We start from the raw sequence: 15,881 nt of genomic DNA, 5'->3' as shown, positions 1-15,881 counted from the left end.
AAGAAGTCAATCCTAAAGACCGCATACTGTTTGTTTCCTTTTATACGAAATGTCTAGAACAGGCAAATCCGCAGACAGAAAGCAGATTAGCAGCTACCAGGCACTGGGAGGAGGGGGGAATGGAGAATGACTGCTGATGGGTACAGGGCTGTTTTTTGGAGTGATGAAAATATTCCAAAATTAGATAGTGGTAAGAGTTGCACAACTCTGTCAATATGTTAAAACGGCCGAATTGTACACTTCAAAATGAATTTCATGGTATGTGAATTGTACCTCAATACAAAAAAATGTCAAACATATGTGTGCATGTGTCACATTTGTATGTGCAAACATACGTGTGCATGTGTGTGTATACACATATATATACCCACCCACATGCACATAACACATTTCATGACTTGATCTTGCTTTTTAAAATGATAATCAATGAAACATGACCCCTAATTTTTCTCAACAACCTAGAGTGATTATTAATCATAATTTCAAGAAGGAAGAACTATGCATTTATTGGTGAAGTCCACATTTCCTTGGGAGGAAAAGAGGGCCACTTTTTAAATATTTTTCTCTTTTTTTTCCATTTTCTTTTAATACAGAACTAAAAATGACAACATTGCTAAAAATGCTATTCCCATTCCCTTCTTGTGGAGCTCCTCCTCAGGAGGGTACAGACTGGTCAAGAAAAAGTTTGATTTTCATAAGCATTCGCAAGGTGGGTCTGGCTTATGGGAACCACCCCTCCCTTGCAAGAGCAAGTTCGCAATTTAAATGGTGATTCAATTCAGGTGAATAAAACAGCTATTGAGCAACCACCACATATAAGGCAAATACAGTGAAAACACCATCCCTAGCACTAGCTGGAAAACAATCTCATGCCATCTTAACATTGATTCTTCTTTCAGGCTCCTGAGCAACTGGTCTCATTATACTTTGCAAATAAGAAGAGCAGCCAACACTTAACATGGCCCTTATTATGTACCAAGCCCAGTTCCAAGCACTTTTCATATATTCACTCATAGCATTCTATCTATTAACCCTTACACCAACCACAAGACAAGGATCGTTATTATTCTCATTTTACAGAAGAAGAGATTGAGGTTCAGAGTGGCTAAGTAATTTGCCCAGGGTCACACAACTATGAAAGGGTAGAGCCAGGATGCAAACCCAGGCACTCTGGCTTCTGATGTCACTCTCTTAACCCCACGATGGCATTAACCCAGCTCACAAAATAATTCCATGACACATGCAGAACTGTAAAGCACGCTGCAACCATTCAGCCTTGCGTGGAGCACACGGAAGCACTGTCCGGCCATTCAGCACAGAGTCAGTGATCAGCAGCAGGGCAGGGCCCTTACCTGTGGACCACCCCAGCCCGGTGCAGGTGCTCCACGGCAGAGATGAGCTGCCTGATGTATCTGCGGGCTTCAGACTCCTCCAGCCGCTTCTTCTCATAGATCTTGTGCATCAGGTTGCCCCCGGGACATAGCTCCATGACCAGGTAATAGCTATTCTCCGTCTCTAAGATATCAAGGAGCTGGGTGATGTTGGGGTGGCGGATCATCTGCTGAATCTGCCCCTCTCGCCGAAGGTTCTTGGTGACATAAGTGTCCTTTTTGGCTCTCTTCTTGTCAATTACTTTTATGGCCACCTGAGGAAACACCGAGAACGTGGCTGTTGTCAGACATCACGAGCAAAGGTTATTCCCTCATCATTCACAAGAACCCTAGGAAAGTACACAGCTACTTCTCTGTACCAGGAGAAAACCCTTATAAAATAAGCATCAGGGGGAAAAAGGAAAAGTGTAACATCAGGAACCAGATCCAATTATTAAGGAAGAGAGTAAAATTAGGCAAACTTGAATGGTCATCTGGAAGGCACAGTGAAGAGTCAGTGTTGAACTTGGTTTTCCACAGCCTGAAATGCCAAGTTCTACTCCAGCCAAGGGCCTCTCCTGGCTCCCTCTCAGGCTGAGCCATCATCCATCCAGGGGCTGGGATCCCCAGGGCCTCCATTTCTGAAAGAGCTAAATCTGTCCCCATCTTCAGTTCTAGGGTGTGGCTGGGGACCTGGGGGATGCCATGCCCTCTCCTTTCTCCCGCCCTTTCTCTGCCCTGCACCAGGCCCTCTGGCCTCCAGCGTTCTCCTCTTCCCCTTGGTGAGTTATGGTGCAAGTTAGCTCTTGGCCCTACATCAGGATCCTGGTGGTTGCTGCTCCAGGGCTATATCCCAGCTACGCACAGAACACCCCTCCTGGGTCACTGCCCTCACAATCAACATGTCACATGCACAGACCCTCCAGCTTTGCATAAAGGCAGGGAAAGAGGGAGGAGGGGGATTTTGTCTTTTCCAGCCAGATCTGCACCCCTTCCCTTTGGTGGCATTCACCTCCCTGCTCACCAGGCCCTAAAACACACCACTGTTTTTGCCCTTTACGACTTCGCTCCTCTTGCTATCGGAGCAGCCGCTGACATCATGTCGATTCCTTCTGCTGATGCCTCCTCACCTTTCCTTCCTCTCTGTTCCCATGCCACCGATCTGGTTTATTTAGGACTATGCCTCCAGCACCCAGATGCACCATCCCTGGGACTCGAACAACCCAAGGGACGTATCCGTGGAAGGCTACTGAGCCACAGGGTGTGGGGCCCAAAGAGTGGTTCTTCCACCTCTATTTATTTCCTTTTTGTGTGATTATATTTTATAACTTTCATAATATACTCAATATATTAGTACAGAGTTATGATATAAATCAAAAAATAAATGATTGGTAGATGACTGACAGACAATATTTGCAGTGAGGAGTTCACACATTTTTTCCTGACATAGGTTTGTGATTAAAAAATCAATTCAGTCTTGGGGGCGCCTGGGTGGTTCAGTCAGTTAAGCGTCTGCCTTTGGCTCAGGTCATGATCTCAGGGTCCTGGGATCGAGCCCCGCGTCGGGCTCCCTGCTTAGGGAGGAGTCTCCTTCTCCCTCTATCCCCACCCCCGCTCATGCTCTCTCTCTCTCTCACTCTCTTTCAAATAAATAAATAAAATCCTTAATAATAATAATAATAATAATTAAGTCTGGCCACCACTAGCCTGGACTATGACATCGATGCCCTACCCCTCTTCCCTGGTGCTTGTCTTGGCTGCCCTTGAAGTCACTCTATGCTCTGCCTCGAAATCACTGGGTCTGGAACTCTGATTTCTCGCTTAAAGCTCTTTGGGCCTCACCGCTGCCTACAATGCAAGGTCCACACTCCCTGGCCCAGCACTCAAGCTCCTCCAACCAGGCCAACCCCAGCTGCCCTGGGAGCCAGTCTCCTCTCTCTCCCGAATACACACTGGGTTACCCTCCAAGCTTGTGCTCATGCCACCACCCCCAACCCATCCGAACACCCCAGTCCTGAAGCCGCTAACTCAAGTCCCACCTCCCTCCCAGAGGGTGCTTTCTCTCCTTTTCCCTAGGGCCCACCACAGCCATCAGCTGCAGTCCCACTGAGCACTCAGCCCTTGAAGCAGGGACCACTCTCCTCTTCATCACGCGCAGCTCTGCATAAACAGTAAGGGACCAACAGGTTACCACCCGAGCGAATCATTGAACCTTTTTATTTTTAACCATTGATGCAAAAATAGCTGTGAATAGCTTAATTTATTATCTCTTCTGGAGAGCAGAGTCTCACTTATTTTTTTAAAATTTTTAAATTGACATATAACAGTACAGTAGTTTTAGGTAGATGGCATACTGATCTGAGATGGTGTAGATCCTCCAAATGGATTACCACAATAAATTTAGTTAACATCCATCACTACACATAGTTATAACTTGCGTGTGTGTGTGTGTGTGATAGGAACTTTTAAGATGTTCTGCCTCAGCAACTTTTAAATATACAAGACGGTATTGTTAACTATAGTCATCATGCTGTATGTTATAACCCTAGGACTTATTTATCTGATAACTGGAAGTTTGTGCCTTTTGAACCCCTTCACCCATTTTAATGGGGGATTTTCAGGTCCTTAATCCAAAAATATGACTAAGAGGGGACAATCGGCCAATGGACAGGCAAGCTGGGGGTCTGCTGTAGCCCAAGTCAGGCTGAGGCTGAGGCTGTCCCCAACTCTGGCTGTAGTTTGGCCCCAACAAGGTCAGGAAATGCTAGACTAAAAGCTTTAAAAACTGTACTCATTTGTGACCCTCCCCCCGCCAAAAAAATATATACACAAATATATACACACACATACACATGCACAGACATCCACAGACATCCACACCCACATGTACACACATATGGGTGTGCATGTGCATACCCATATGTGTGCGTGCGCATATCCCTATGTACATATCCATTGTCTCATGAGGGTGGAGAGAAAGAGCGATGCTGAAAAGTACAATTAGATTCTGTCTCTGCTTGAGTCTGTGTTGCAATGTTTTAAAAATTACACCCTCTGGCAATGAAGTTCTTAAAAGTCCTATGAACAAACAATAGTCTGAAAGCCCAGCAGTAATACGATCTGCCTTTTTCAACAGAGCACACAATAATTATTAGGATAATTTATTTAGCTCTTCAATTGTCTGTCGTAGGTTATATAACGGCCACCCAAGGACTTTCAGTCCTACTCCCTGGAACGTGTGAATGGGGCCTTATTCGGAAAAAGCGAAGGATTTTGAGATGAGATTAACCGGGACCCTCCGGTGGGCCCTAAATGTCAGCTCAAGTGTCTTTTTGAAATAGAGGCCGGGGGGGAGATTTCGCACAAATACCCAGAGGAGCAGGCTGTGGGAAGGAGGAGAGAGACGGCGGCGGCAGCCCACAAGCCAGGGCGTCCCGCAGCTACCAGAACCATCGGAGGGAGCACGGCCCTGGCAACACCTTGAGTTTGGGCCAATGACATTGACTTTGGACTTCTGGCCTCCAGAACTGCGAGAGAATACATTCCTGTTGCTTTAAGCCACCAAGTGTGTGGGGCTCTGTCACGTAGCCCCAGGACACTAGCACACCAGATGTGCCCCCCTGTCATTGGGTACCTGGGTTCCCACGTTCTGCTGGTTCTGAGAACCCCCCAAGTGAAGGCCCTGAGCCCCCCAAGTCACCCCATTAACCCCCCCCTCCATTTCCACGCACGACCCCAGCCCCAGGCTTTTTACTTCACCCCGGACACTTATCACCTCTGCCTTGATAATACTGAAAATGGAATGCCGTTCTTGATTACATCAGCGTCATCTCTAACAACTGAAATGGGAAACACTGAGCGGGAAATTAAGGGAAAGGCAGTCAATGATCAGCAAAGGGAGGCATCTAATTTAATTTGACAGTAATCAGAGATTTGCAGGCAGAGTAGATCCAACACTGATTCTACGAGGTGGAATCTCGGCATGCTGATGGGTCTCTTGCCGAAAAGAGAAACTGCTTGGGTCAGGAGAGTTGTACCAAGTAAAAATTAAATGGGTGCAGACTCAAGCTGAGGACCAAGGCCAAGGACCCAACTGAAAGCGTGTGTTTGGGGAGGGGTGGGTGGTGGGGGGGTGTCAAGGGGGTACGGAAGCCTGGATGTCATCCTCGGCACATCAAGAGAAACAATCTTGCTGTGGAAGGTGAATCCAACGACTGCAGCTCTTCAACAGACTCAAGTTGCAAAGTCTCCCGAAATCTTACAAAGGGATCCGTTTTCAAAGACTGCCCCCATGTTCCCAAGAGGAGTTGCCAAGTCTTGCGGGGGTGGTGGAAAATGAACACAGAGAGAATAACACGGCTCCAGTGGACCACAGTTGAAATGGATTATTCACCAACTTCTCTCATTAAGTAAGAAATTGCATTACTCACAACCTGGCAACTCCTACCGTCCTCCACCACCCCTCCCCCCCGCTCCCACCAAAAAAAAAAAATGCCTACCAGTGATGGGTAAGATCAGCAAATTTAAATAGCTAAGCTCCTAAGAAAGGAAAGGAAATCCCCCCAAGACCAAAATAATGAGTGTATCTAAGATAACTGGATGGTAGCTACGTAAAGATACAGGAGATGGGCACCTGGGTGGCATGGTGGGTTAAATGTCCCACTCTTGGCTTTGGCTCAGGTCCTGATCTCAGGGCTGTGAGATCCACCCCGACTCAGGCTCTAATCACCGTGGTGTCTGCTTGAGATTCTCTCTCCCTCTCCCTCTACCCCTCCCGCTTGTGCACTCTCTCTCTCTCTAAAATAAATAAATAAATGTTGGGGGGGGAAGATGCAGGAGAGAAGGGGTATCTGCAGGTAAGAAGATCCTGAGGATGAAAAGGAAAAGGTGGGCGAGTCTGCTCCGCATGGAAGGGGAGGAGCAACACAGGAAAGGGGGAGGAGCTCAAGTGCTTGGATCCCAATTTGACAGGAGAAAGATGAGTAGCAGAAAAGAAATCGTGCTTGATGGCCTGTATTAGGAGGAAAAATTCCAACACTGAATTGTATTTCAGAAGGAGGGATGCACAAAATCATCTGACCCCGTCATGGCACACACTCATACCTAAGATAATGTGCATAAAGCACTTAGTACGATGTCAGGCCCATAGTAAGTGCTCCTTAAATTGATGCTCTTACTATCATTACCACTGTTACTTTCACTGAAGCAACCTATAGAGAGGGTGAAAAAGCACTCCAGCTTAGTTCAGCTAAGAAAAAAAAAAAAATGTGCGTTTCCTTCCCCCGGCAGATTAAAAAAGAAACCTGGACCGCATTTCGGCATCCCGAACTCTCTGGAATTGAGTTGCTTTTGAATCCCAAGGCAATGGTTTAATATCAGCCTAGTCTCTCATCTTCTTTAAATATTGACTTAGTTGAGACTGTCTACATAGGATCAGAGTTAACAGGATTTAAAATTCATCCCTTCATCCTCGATCACCTCCACTGCCTTTAAAATTCATTACTCTCAAACACATCAAGAATTGTGGATGTGTCCAATCTCTAAAATGAAAAGACAGATGCAAAATGGATCTTCCATACGACTAAGAAAAAGAATGCTGACTAAAGACCTACTCCTTAATATCACAAAAACATACACGCATGTTTTACCCCTTCTACATTGTGTGCTGTGGTTTTGGAAAGTTTAGAGTCTTTCTTTAATCTAAGCTCTTTCATACCATGTTTTAAATAATCAGAAGGCACAGGGAGTAAGAGGCCATGACCAACTGAATTTTCTTACTACATGGAAATTAGTGAAAAAAGGAGCTTTCTTCCAGAATGCTTTGGTTTTTTGTTTTTTTAAGATTTATTTATTTGAGAGAGAGAGTGCACGCGCGCACACACATGAGCAGGGGAGGGGCAGAGGGAGAGGAAGAATCCTCAAGCAGACTCCCTGCTGAGCGCAGAGCCTGATTCGGGGCTCCATCCCAGGACTCTGAGATCATGACCTGAGTTGAAATCAAGAGTTGGGCGCTTAACGGACTGAGCCACCCAGGAGCCCCCAGAATGCTTTGGTTTCTTAATGAATAATGTATGTTAAACTCAAATGACTCTTTTCTTCTTCAGCAAACATCTATTAAGCACCTAAAATACACCTGACACTGTTCCACACGCCAAGTGTACACTATGGAAGAGACATGGATCTTCAGGCTCTCTCATGGGGAGAACTCGGATCCTCTGTTGTGGTTCAAGTTTACCATCTGTTATGGACTGAAGTGTGTCCTCCTGCCGCAAAATTTGTATGTTGAAGCCGAACCCCCAAGGTGACTGTATTTGGAGAAAAGAGCCTTTAGAAGGTATTTAAGATTAAAGGAGATGATAAGGGTGAGGCCCTAATCTGATAAGACTTGGTCTCCATATAAGAGGAGGAAGAGATACCACAGATCTCTCTCTCTCTCTCTCTCTGCTCAAGCATAGAGGAAAGGCCACATGAGGACACAGCAAGAGGACAGCCATCTACAAACAAGGAAGGAGGCCTCACCAGAAACCAACCCTACACCTTGATCTTGGATGTCCAGCCTCCAGAGCTGTAAGAAAATAAGTATCTGTTGCTTACACCCCCAGTCTGTAGTCTGTGGTTATGGCCGCCCAAGCAGACCACAAGATCATCCAAGCATCATACAATTCTATGGGATTCCCTTATCCTGCAGAAGAATGAAAACCTGAGTAAGAGCCAAGGGCTCGTGTGCCTTCACCAAGGGCTGGGGCCGGACCTGTTTCTTTCCTGATCTCACTTGCTTTCCACACTCCAGCAGGTGATGGGGTGGCACAGCATGGCAGCTGGGCCTTCGGGCTCCAAGGCCCCAGAGCCTTGACTCCCGAGCCTGTCTCTGCCACTTGGTAGCCCGGACCTTTCTAAGCCTTCGCTTAAAAAAAAAAAAAAATACAGGGAAGGATAATAGTGCATACCTCATAGGGGAGAAATAAACGAGGCCACCCAGGAAGGGTGCTCAGCACCAGGAGCATTCATGGAAGCCCTCAAGAAGTGTTCACTGCTGGGAGCTGCAGGTTTTGTGCAAGAGGAGTGGACACAGAGCCAGGAAGCCCCGCCCCCAGGCTCCCATCTCCACTGCTCCCCATCGTCCTCACAAGCAGGTCTGGGGCCCTCAGACCCCCTGGTAAGGCGGTCAGAGCAGTGCTCATACCTCTTTTCTGAGCTCTGTCTCCACCATCCCCTCGGGGCTGCCTCCCCAGTCCTGCCCCCCACCCGGGCCTGGAATTCCCTGGCCAGACCCCACTCCCTTCTGACCTCCGACGACAGCTCACTTCTCCACCCCAGACTACCTCATGTCACCGACGCTTCCCCAGCTCTCACGCCCACCACACACGCTTAACAGTTTGGGACACCTTCACTGAAACCTCCGGTGTCTGGCCTCCTCTCTTTTGGGTTCCCAGCTTCTAGCTCAGTGCTTGGCTCTTGGGGAGCTACTGGGGGAGAGAAAGGGAGGGAGGGCGAGAAGAAAGGAAAGAAGGGAGGACGGATGGACCCACCAGTTGGCTTCCTGGTCACCTCTACTCCTGCCTTGGGTAGGTCTAACCACTCAAGCCCTCCCCATCCTCTGCTATAAGACAGGTAGACCAAAATCCTTCCCTTCGACCATTAAAATGATAAAATGTGGTGCCACCTACGGACGTGTTTCAGCTTGTGCGGGATTACGATGCAGAGACACAGACGCTCCCTCTTTGAGAAATGTCACCTTCCGTGAGAGGCTTCCCAGACCCGCCAACTCCAGTTGCGCCCATGCCCTGTGCCCCCACCGTGGCACTCGGCATCCCTCACTCTATCCTGCGTTTCTACTGGGCTATAACAGGCTGACCCTCCTTCATGGCACTACATTCGCCCACCTCCACACCCCCTTCCAGACTCTGGGATCGGCCCCACTGGACCCCTCTCAGCTTTTTTCAAGCCTCATCCTTTTCCTAGAACACTCTTCTAAAACCCCCTTCTTGGCATTAGCCCCACTGTCACTCCAAACGGTGGCTTGCCCTTGCATGCCCAGTGCCTGGCACAGTGTCAGGAACAGAGGAGCTCAATAAACATGTACGAGAGCCAAGGTACATGCAAGTTAAGGAAAGCGGGAGAAAAGGAGGGAGGACGGATGCCTACAGCCACCACCTGTGTGCCCTGTGGATGCCACTTCAGCCTGGACAGAAGCCACACAACTTAGACTGAATGCTAGCGGAAGCAGATCAGAGGACACTGCACAAAGGGTATCCCTGGTGGCCCTCTCTGGATGAGTAAGAGAAAGAAATTGGGGGTCACTGCCAAGCTAAAGGCAGTGGGCTGATGTCCCCTGCTCACCACACATGTACTGGAACCGTCCCGCCATCCTCCCACATAAAGCCGTTTCGTGCTTCCTAAGCATCCGGCTGAGTATGGGAGAAGTCACCAGGGAGAGAGGCGCCATGACCAGCGTGTGTCTGGCACCCTGGCATTCCAGCACAGAAGATCCGTCACTCTTCAAAGGCCACCCCCTGGTGCCACCCTAAGTCCCTCTCACTGCCACATCTAACTCTGGACTGTGCATCTGCTAGAGAGCCCTTCTCCCTCCCAAACTTGTCTGACCCATCTGTCACCTTCTCGAGAGCAACTAATCGGGGAGGGAGGGGGGACAGGAAAGCTCTCCAAAAGCAAGGACCAACCCCCATTTCTCCCAGAGGAAGAGCCAAAGTGCTGATGATGCCCACAGCTCCCCAACACGCAGCCAGCTCGCTCTCTGACTCCATCGCCCTCTGGTCCCCCTCCCGTTCCCTCAGCTCACCCACTGCCTCCTTACTGTTCCTCGGATGAGACAGGTATATCCCACCTGGGGGCTGGGGCCGAACACTTACTCACTCACCTCCAAGACTTTGCTGAGATATCGCCTCTCAGAGAGGCTTCTCTGAGTCACCTGCTTATAGCTATAACCACCCAGCACTTAATATAATTACTGTAGCCTGTTCTCCCCCACCTTGGCACTGGTCACTTCTTAAATCGTACACAGCTCATTGATTGAGTATGGAATCTGCCTGATGCTCGGATACTCCAGAAGCCAAGGCACCTTCCCATGCTCTCAGCATCCAGAAGAGTCTCTGGCACACAGACAACACTCCGGTATTTCTTGAAGGAATGAATGAATGAGTACAAGTGTTGCTGGAAGTAAAAGATTCTATTAACTACATCAGAATCTGTTATAGACTGAATTGCGCGTCTCTCCGTCCAATTCATATGTTGAAGACCTAACCTCTCATGTGACTATATGGAGACAGGGCCTTTAAAGAGGTAATTACAAGTAAACAAGACAACAGGGGGGTTCCCTTATCCAATGGGACAGGTCTCCTTATACGGAGAGGAAGAGACACCAGGGGTTCATGAGCACAGAGAAAAGAAGGCAGCCGTCTGCAAGCCAACGAGAGAGGCCTCGGGAGAAACCAAACCTGCCGACACCTTGATCTTGGACTTCCAGCCTCCAGAGCTGTTAAGAAGATAAATGTCTGTGGTTTAAGCCACCTGGTTGTGGCACCGTGTGATGGCAGCTCCAGCAGCCTAACGCAGAACCTTTAGGAAAGTTATCAGGAATACTAGAATGGCTTACTCTGTACACCGCGTTCTAACAATAAAGTCTGGAGAACAATGCTGGACGAAATGAATCGGGCAAGGGGTGAGCTGGAGGGACCGTCCCTAAAGCCAGGAAGAAAATGACAAGGGGCTGAGGGCTCTGAGGCTCCGGGCTCCAGCCCAAGCCTGAGCTGATGTACAAGGGCTGAAAACTGTGGCGATTAGCATGACCCAGTGGGGAATTCTGAAAATAAACTGGTTTCACGCCTTCCCAAGAAACGCTATGTGTAAATGCACCTGAGTGGAACGTGCGCCTGTGTGCAGGATACTTATTTCACAGAAAGCAGAAAATATCCTTTGCTGGCTTTATAATTAATTTCAAGGTTGCTCCGATTCACAGAGAGACGATGCTAGACAGCAAACACACATCACTGTCTTTTATAGGGGTCCATTAATTGCTGCTATTTGTGCAGCGGAGCGTGACGGCTTCTGACCCCTGGCTCCCCACGGCCACCCTCCCGCTGCTGTGCACTAAAATCTGTCTTCTTGTAAATGAGGGGGAAAAGTCTCCTTCCCCAATTTAAACAACAGAGCTCATTAGGACATGATTTGGCAACGATAACAGAACCCAGCGCTGGGTAAAGGCAAAGAGCTCAACTCCGGTGGAAGGGGGGGAAAAAAGCCGGCTCGCAAGGTAAGCCCACCCCGTGGCGTTCTGAAACCTCGGTGGCTGGGGATTCTCTGTGCCCAGGCTCCAGCTCCAGCTCGGAAAGCAAATCACGTCCTGACACCCTAGAAACATCCTGCTGGTGGGAAACCAGAAACTGCTTCCTGCAAGCAAGGAAAAATGCAAACTGGAGAATTTTCAGAAGGCAAGGTGCACCGGCGGGGCCGCATACCAAGGGCAGTAGCTATGCAAACTGGAATTCTTATCCAGAGCCCGTCTGCGTAGACAGAATATGCACGCCCCTGGTCGTCAAAATGTATTTATTATCCGCAGGATAAAAACTAACCCCAAATTCCGGGGCCCAGAGTTCTCCACAACTCGGGAATCTTAAGGGGAGATGAAGTTCGAATTAAAACAGGTAGTGCTAAAATCATTTCTCTTTGGCTTTGGAAAAGAGTCAGAAGGCCCAGTTTGGCAACAGATGATGAGGTTTTTTTACACCGCATAGAATTAATCTTGGTACTCCCCACCATGCTTGGCTCCCGAAGTGCCAAATATATTGAATCCATAAATACCTAGGTTAAAAAAACTGAATACCCAGTTGTCTCCAACTCCAATCCCCCAGCAACCCCTTCCTGCTCCATTTTTCTTCCAGTTTGGCCCCATTTTCAATTACCCAGAATATCACTTGGTGACAATGGAGAGCAAGCCTCAAATGACATCATCTGAAAGCCAATAGATGGATGAATCCAAAACAAAATGGGTTGGTTAGGCATGACTACCCCTGGCCATCCATCACTATCAACTTGCTGAGAAGAGGAGCTTCCCCACTGCCCATGTGGACGGCCTGCACCCCAACCCTCCCTAGCCAGCCTCACCAAAAATCATAATTGTCCCTGTTCTCTGTGCTCCTGTCCTGGAGGCCATCATCATCCCCACCTGTTGCCAGAGCAGTTGACTCTTTGCCCTCTCCCTTCCTGGCAACCAGTCACCAAGTCTCCAGAAGGTTCCTTCCTTGCCATGTCTATTGCTCTGGCCAGCCTTCTAAGGGCTTCCCTGCACTCCTTCAGGTCTCCCCCCGCCCTTCTCCACACTGAGACATTAGAGTTGTCCTTCTAAGGATGGTTATGATCATCCTTTAAAATAAACTTGATTCCTTAATGAGAAATTTAAAAATCCTTCTTGATCTGGCACCAGCCCCCTGACCTCCCCCTCTGCTTTTTTTTTTGGAACATTTTATTCTGACTAGCTTCCATCCTATCAACTTTCATTGACCCAGCTGTTTCTATTCAAATATTTTCACATAATAGTCACAGTGAGACATGTGGTCCTTAGGGTCTTGGTTGTTCTTTTTTATTATTTCTTTGGGTAGGACACCTACCATAAAATAAACCATTATTAAGTATGTTCATATCTGTTGTGCGGCCATCACCATCTCCATCTCCAGAACACTTTTCATCTTGCCAAACTGAAGCTCTGTCAGTCTCTTCAACAAATGGTGCTGGGAGAACTGGACAGGTACATGCAAAGAATGAAACAGGACCACTTTTCTACACCATACACAAAAATAAACTCAAAATGGATTAAGGACCTAAATGTGAGACCTAAAACCATAAGAGCCCAGAAGAGAGCAGAAGCAGTAATTTCTCTTACATCGGCCATAGCAACATTTTTCTAGATAGGTCTCCTGAGGCAAGGGAAACAAAAGCAAAAGTAAACTCTTAGGACTGCATAAAATACAATCTTCTGCACAGCAAAGGAAAAAATTAACAAAACTAAAAGACAACCTACTGCATGAGAGAACATATTTGCAAATGACATACCCGATAAAGGGTTAGTATCCCAAATATATAAAGAACTGATACAACTCAATGCCCAAAAAAACCCCAAATATAATCCAATTAAAATTTGGGCAGAAGACATGAACAGACATTTCTCCAAAGAAGACATCGAGATGGCCAGCAGATACATGAAAAGATGCTCAACATCACTGATCATCAGGGAACTGCAAATCAAAACCACAGTGAGCTATCACGACATGCCTGTCAGAATGGCTAAAATCAAAAATGCAAGAAACAACAGGTGTTGGTGAGGATGTGGAGAAAAAGGAACCTTTGTGCACTGCTGGTAGGAATGCAAGCTGGTACAGCCACTCTGGAAAACAGTATGGAGGTTCCTCAAAAAGTTAAAAATAGAACTACCCTATGACCCAGTAATTCCACTACTGAGTGCTGACCCAAAGAATGCAAAAACCCTAATTCAAAAGGATATATGCACCTCTATGTTTGTTATAGTATTATTTACAATAGCCAAATTATGGAGGCAACCTAAGCGTCCCTCGACAGATGAATGGATAAAGAAGATGTGGGGTGTGTGTGTGTGTGTATACACAATGGAATATTATTCAGCCATAAAAAAAGAATGAAATCTTGCCATTTGCAAAGACATGGATGGATGTAGAGGGTATAATGTTAAGTGAAGTAAGTCAGCAAAAAGACAAATATGATCTTACTCATATGTGGAATTTAAGAAACAAACAAATGAACAAAGAAAAAAAAGAGACAAACCAAAAGACTCTTCAATGCAGAGAACACACTGATCTTGGCTATTATTGTGAGTGACTGTTAATGAGATATGTTACATTTTTTTTCATACTTTGCGACGTCTGACATGTATTTTTTACACTTAGAGCACGTGTCAATTTGGATCAGGTACATTTCCAGGGTTCAACGGCCACATGCGGCGAGTGGCCAGGGTGTGGGGAGAGCGCTGTCCAGGCTCAATGGCTCTGGCCAAGTCCCTTACCCTCTGAGCCCCGGACACAGCGCACTACCTTCCTGAGACTGAGCACTCAACAGAAAAGTCTGAATGAATGAATGTGTAAAGAAATGCTCCCCTGTCTCATCTACAAGCTGCACAGATAACCCATCACACAAATTTGTAGTGAAGATGAAATCACACATTTTTTTAATTTAAATTCAACTAGCCAACATACAGTAAGTGCATCATTAGTTTCAGATGTAGAGTTCAAGAATTTATCAGTTGCGTACAAGACCCGGTGCTCATCACATCATGTGCCCTCCTTAATGCCCATCACCCAGTTACCCCGTTCCCCCACCCACCTCCCCTCCAGCAACCCTCAGCTTGTTTCCTACAGTTAAAGAGTCTCTCATGGTTTGTCTCCCTCTCTATTACCGCACACCTTTTGGAACAAAACCAAGGGAGGAGTCCCAGAACTAAGAAATCCTGGACAAAAAAACCTAACCCCAATAAGCCTCAGATTATTCATCTGAGGGGGTAATAATGGCGGCCAAAGTACATCGCGCAAAGTGCTTGGTACACAGTAACCATTCATTAGCTGTAGTTACAACTGAGCAAACACAGTGACAACACAGTGGGACAGGATATGATTGATCCCTGCAGATAGCGCTAATGGGGGAGAAAACAAAAGTCAGGACTGCTCGGAGAGAGGGGGCTATCTCATGGAAATAACAGTTGTGCATTAACTGAGCACAGGAATCCTTATCAGCCCTCCCGTCTCCTGCCCCCGGGACTGCTGGTGACCCTCTCACATGAGGTCCTCGATACACGTCTGCAGATGGTTTCCCCACGCCGCGTGCGCACATGGCTTCCTTCGCCCCACTTCAATCACACGCTCAGCGTCAGGGCCAGCCCCAGTGCCTGTGTTCATCAGAAGGAGAAAGCCAGGTCTTTTTTCCACTCTGCTCTGATTTATACATGGACATTTACGGTGTCAGTCTATAAAAGCAGAATTTGTGTTCCTGCAACGACACCATAAATCCTCCTGGCCTCCCTTCCGCTCACTGGGAATATCGAATGTTCTGCTTCCACTGACACCAGATAATGGCTCTTAGGAAGGGCAAGGAATTCACATGAAGATAACAGGGACCTCGGCGGGAGGTGTGTGCGTGTTTGCACGCATGTGTGCACAGGGTGGGGGCTGCAGGGAGAAGGCCTGGGTGAAACCCGAACCCCCGAGCGCTTGATTCTTTTTTCTTTCTTTAAATACAGATTGTTTAAAAAAAAAGGATAAAAAAATAAAAAATAATAAAAAAAATAAAAATAAAAAAAATAAAAAATAAAAATAAAAATAAATAAATAAATAAATACAGATTGTTCTTTCCATCATTATAATAAATCTCTCCCAGTGTATTCGTTTGCAAAGGCTGCCACAGCATAACTGCTTAAACAACAGAAATTTATTTTCTCACAGTCCTGGAGGCTAGAAGTCTGAGATTAAAGTGGCA

General features: G+C 47.1%; 1 protein-coding gene across 1 annotated transcript in view; it reads right to left on the bottom strand.

The window, feature by feature from the left end:
• Positions 1-15,881, bottom strand: part of HUNK (hormonally up-regulated Neu-associated kinase) — a 98,686-nt gene that overhangs the window by 56,496 nt on the left and 26,309 nt on the right. The window contains exon 2 of the mRNA XM_032393298.1: positions 1,353-1,645. Coding sequence (XP_032249189.1) covers positions 1,353-1,645 — 293 coding nt within the window. The remainder of the gene's footprint in view (positions 1-1,352; positions 1,646-15,881) is intronic.

This window comes from Phoca vitulina, unplaced genomic scaffold, assembly GCF_004348235.1.
Source record: "Phoca vitulina isolate PV1807 unplaced genomic scaffold, GSC_HSeal_1.0 scaffold72, whole genome shotgun sequence".
In the NCBI taxonomy this organism is placed as follows: Eukaryota; Metazoa; Chordata; class Mammalia; order Carnivora; family Phocidae; genus Phoca; species Phoca vitulina.
The sequence above is the reverse complement of the archived record's forward strand: the minus strand, read 5'-3'. Positions and strand labels throughout refer to the sequence as shown.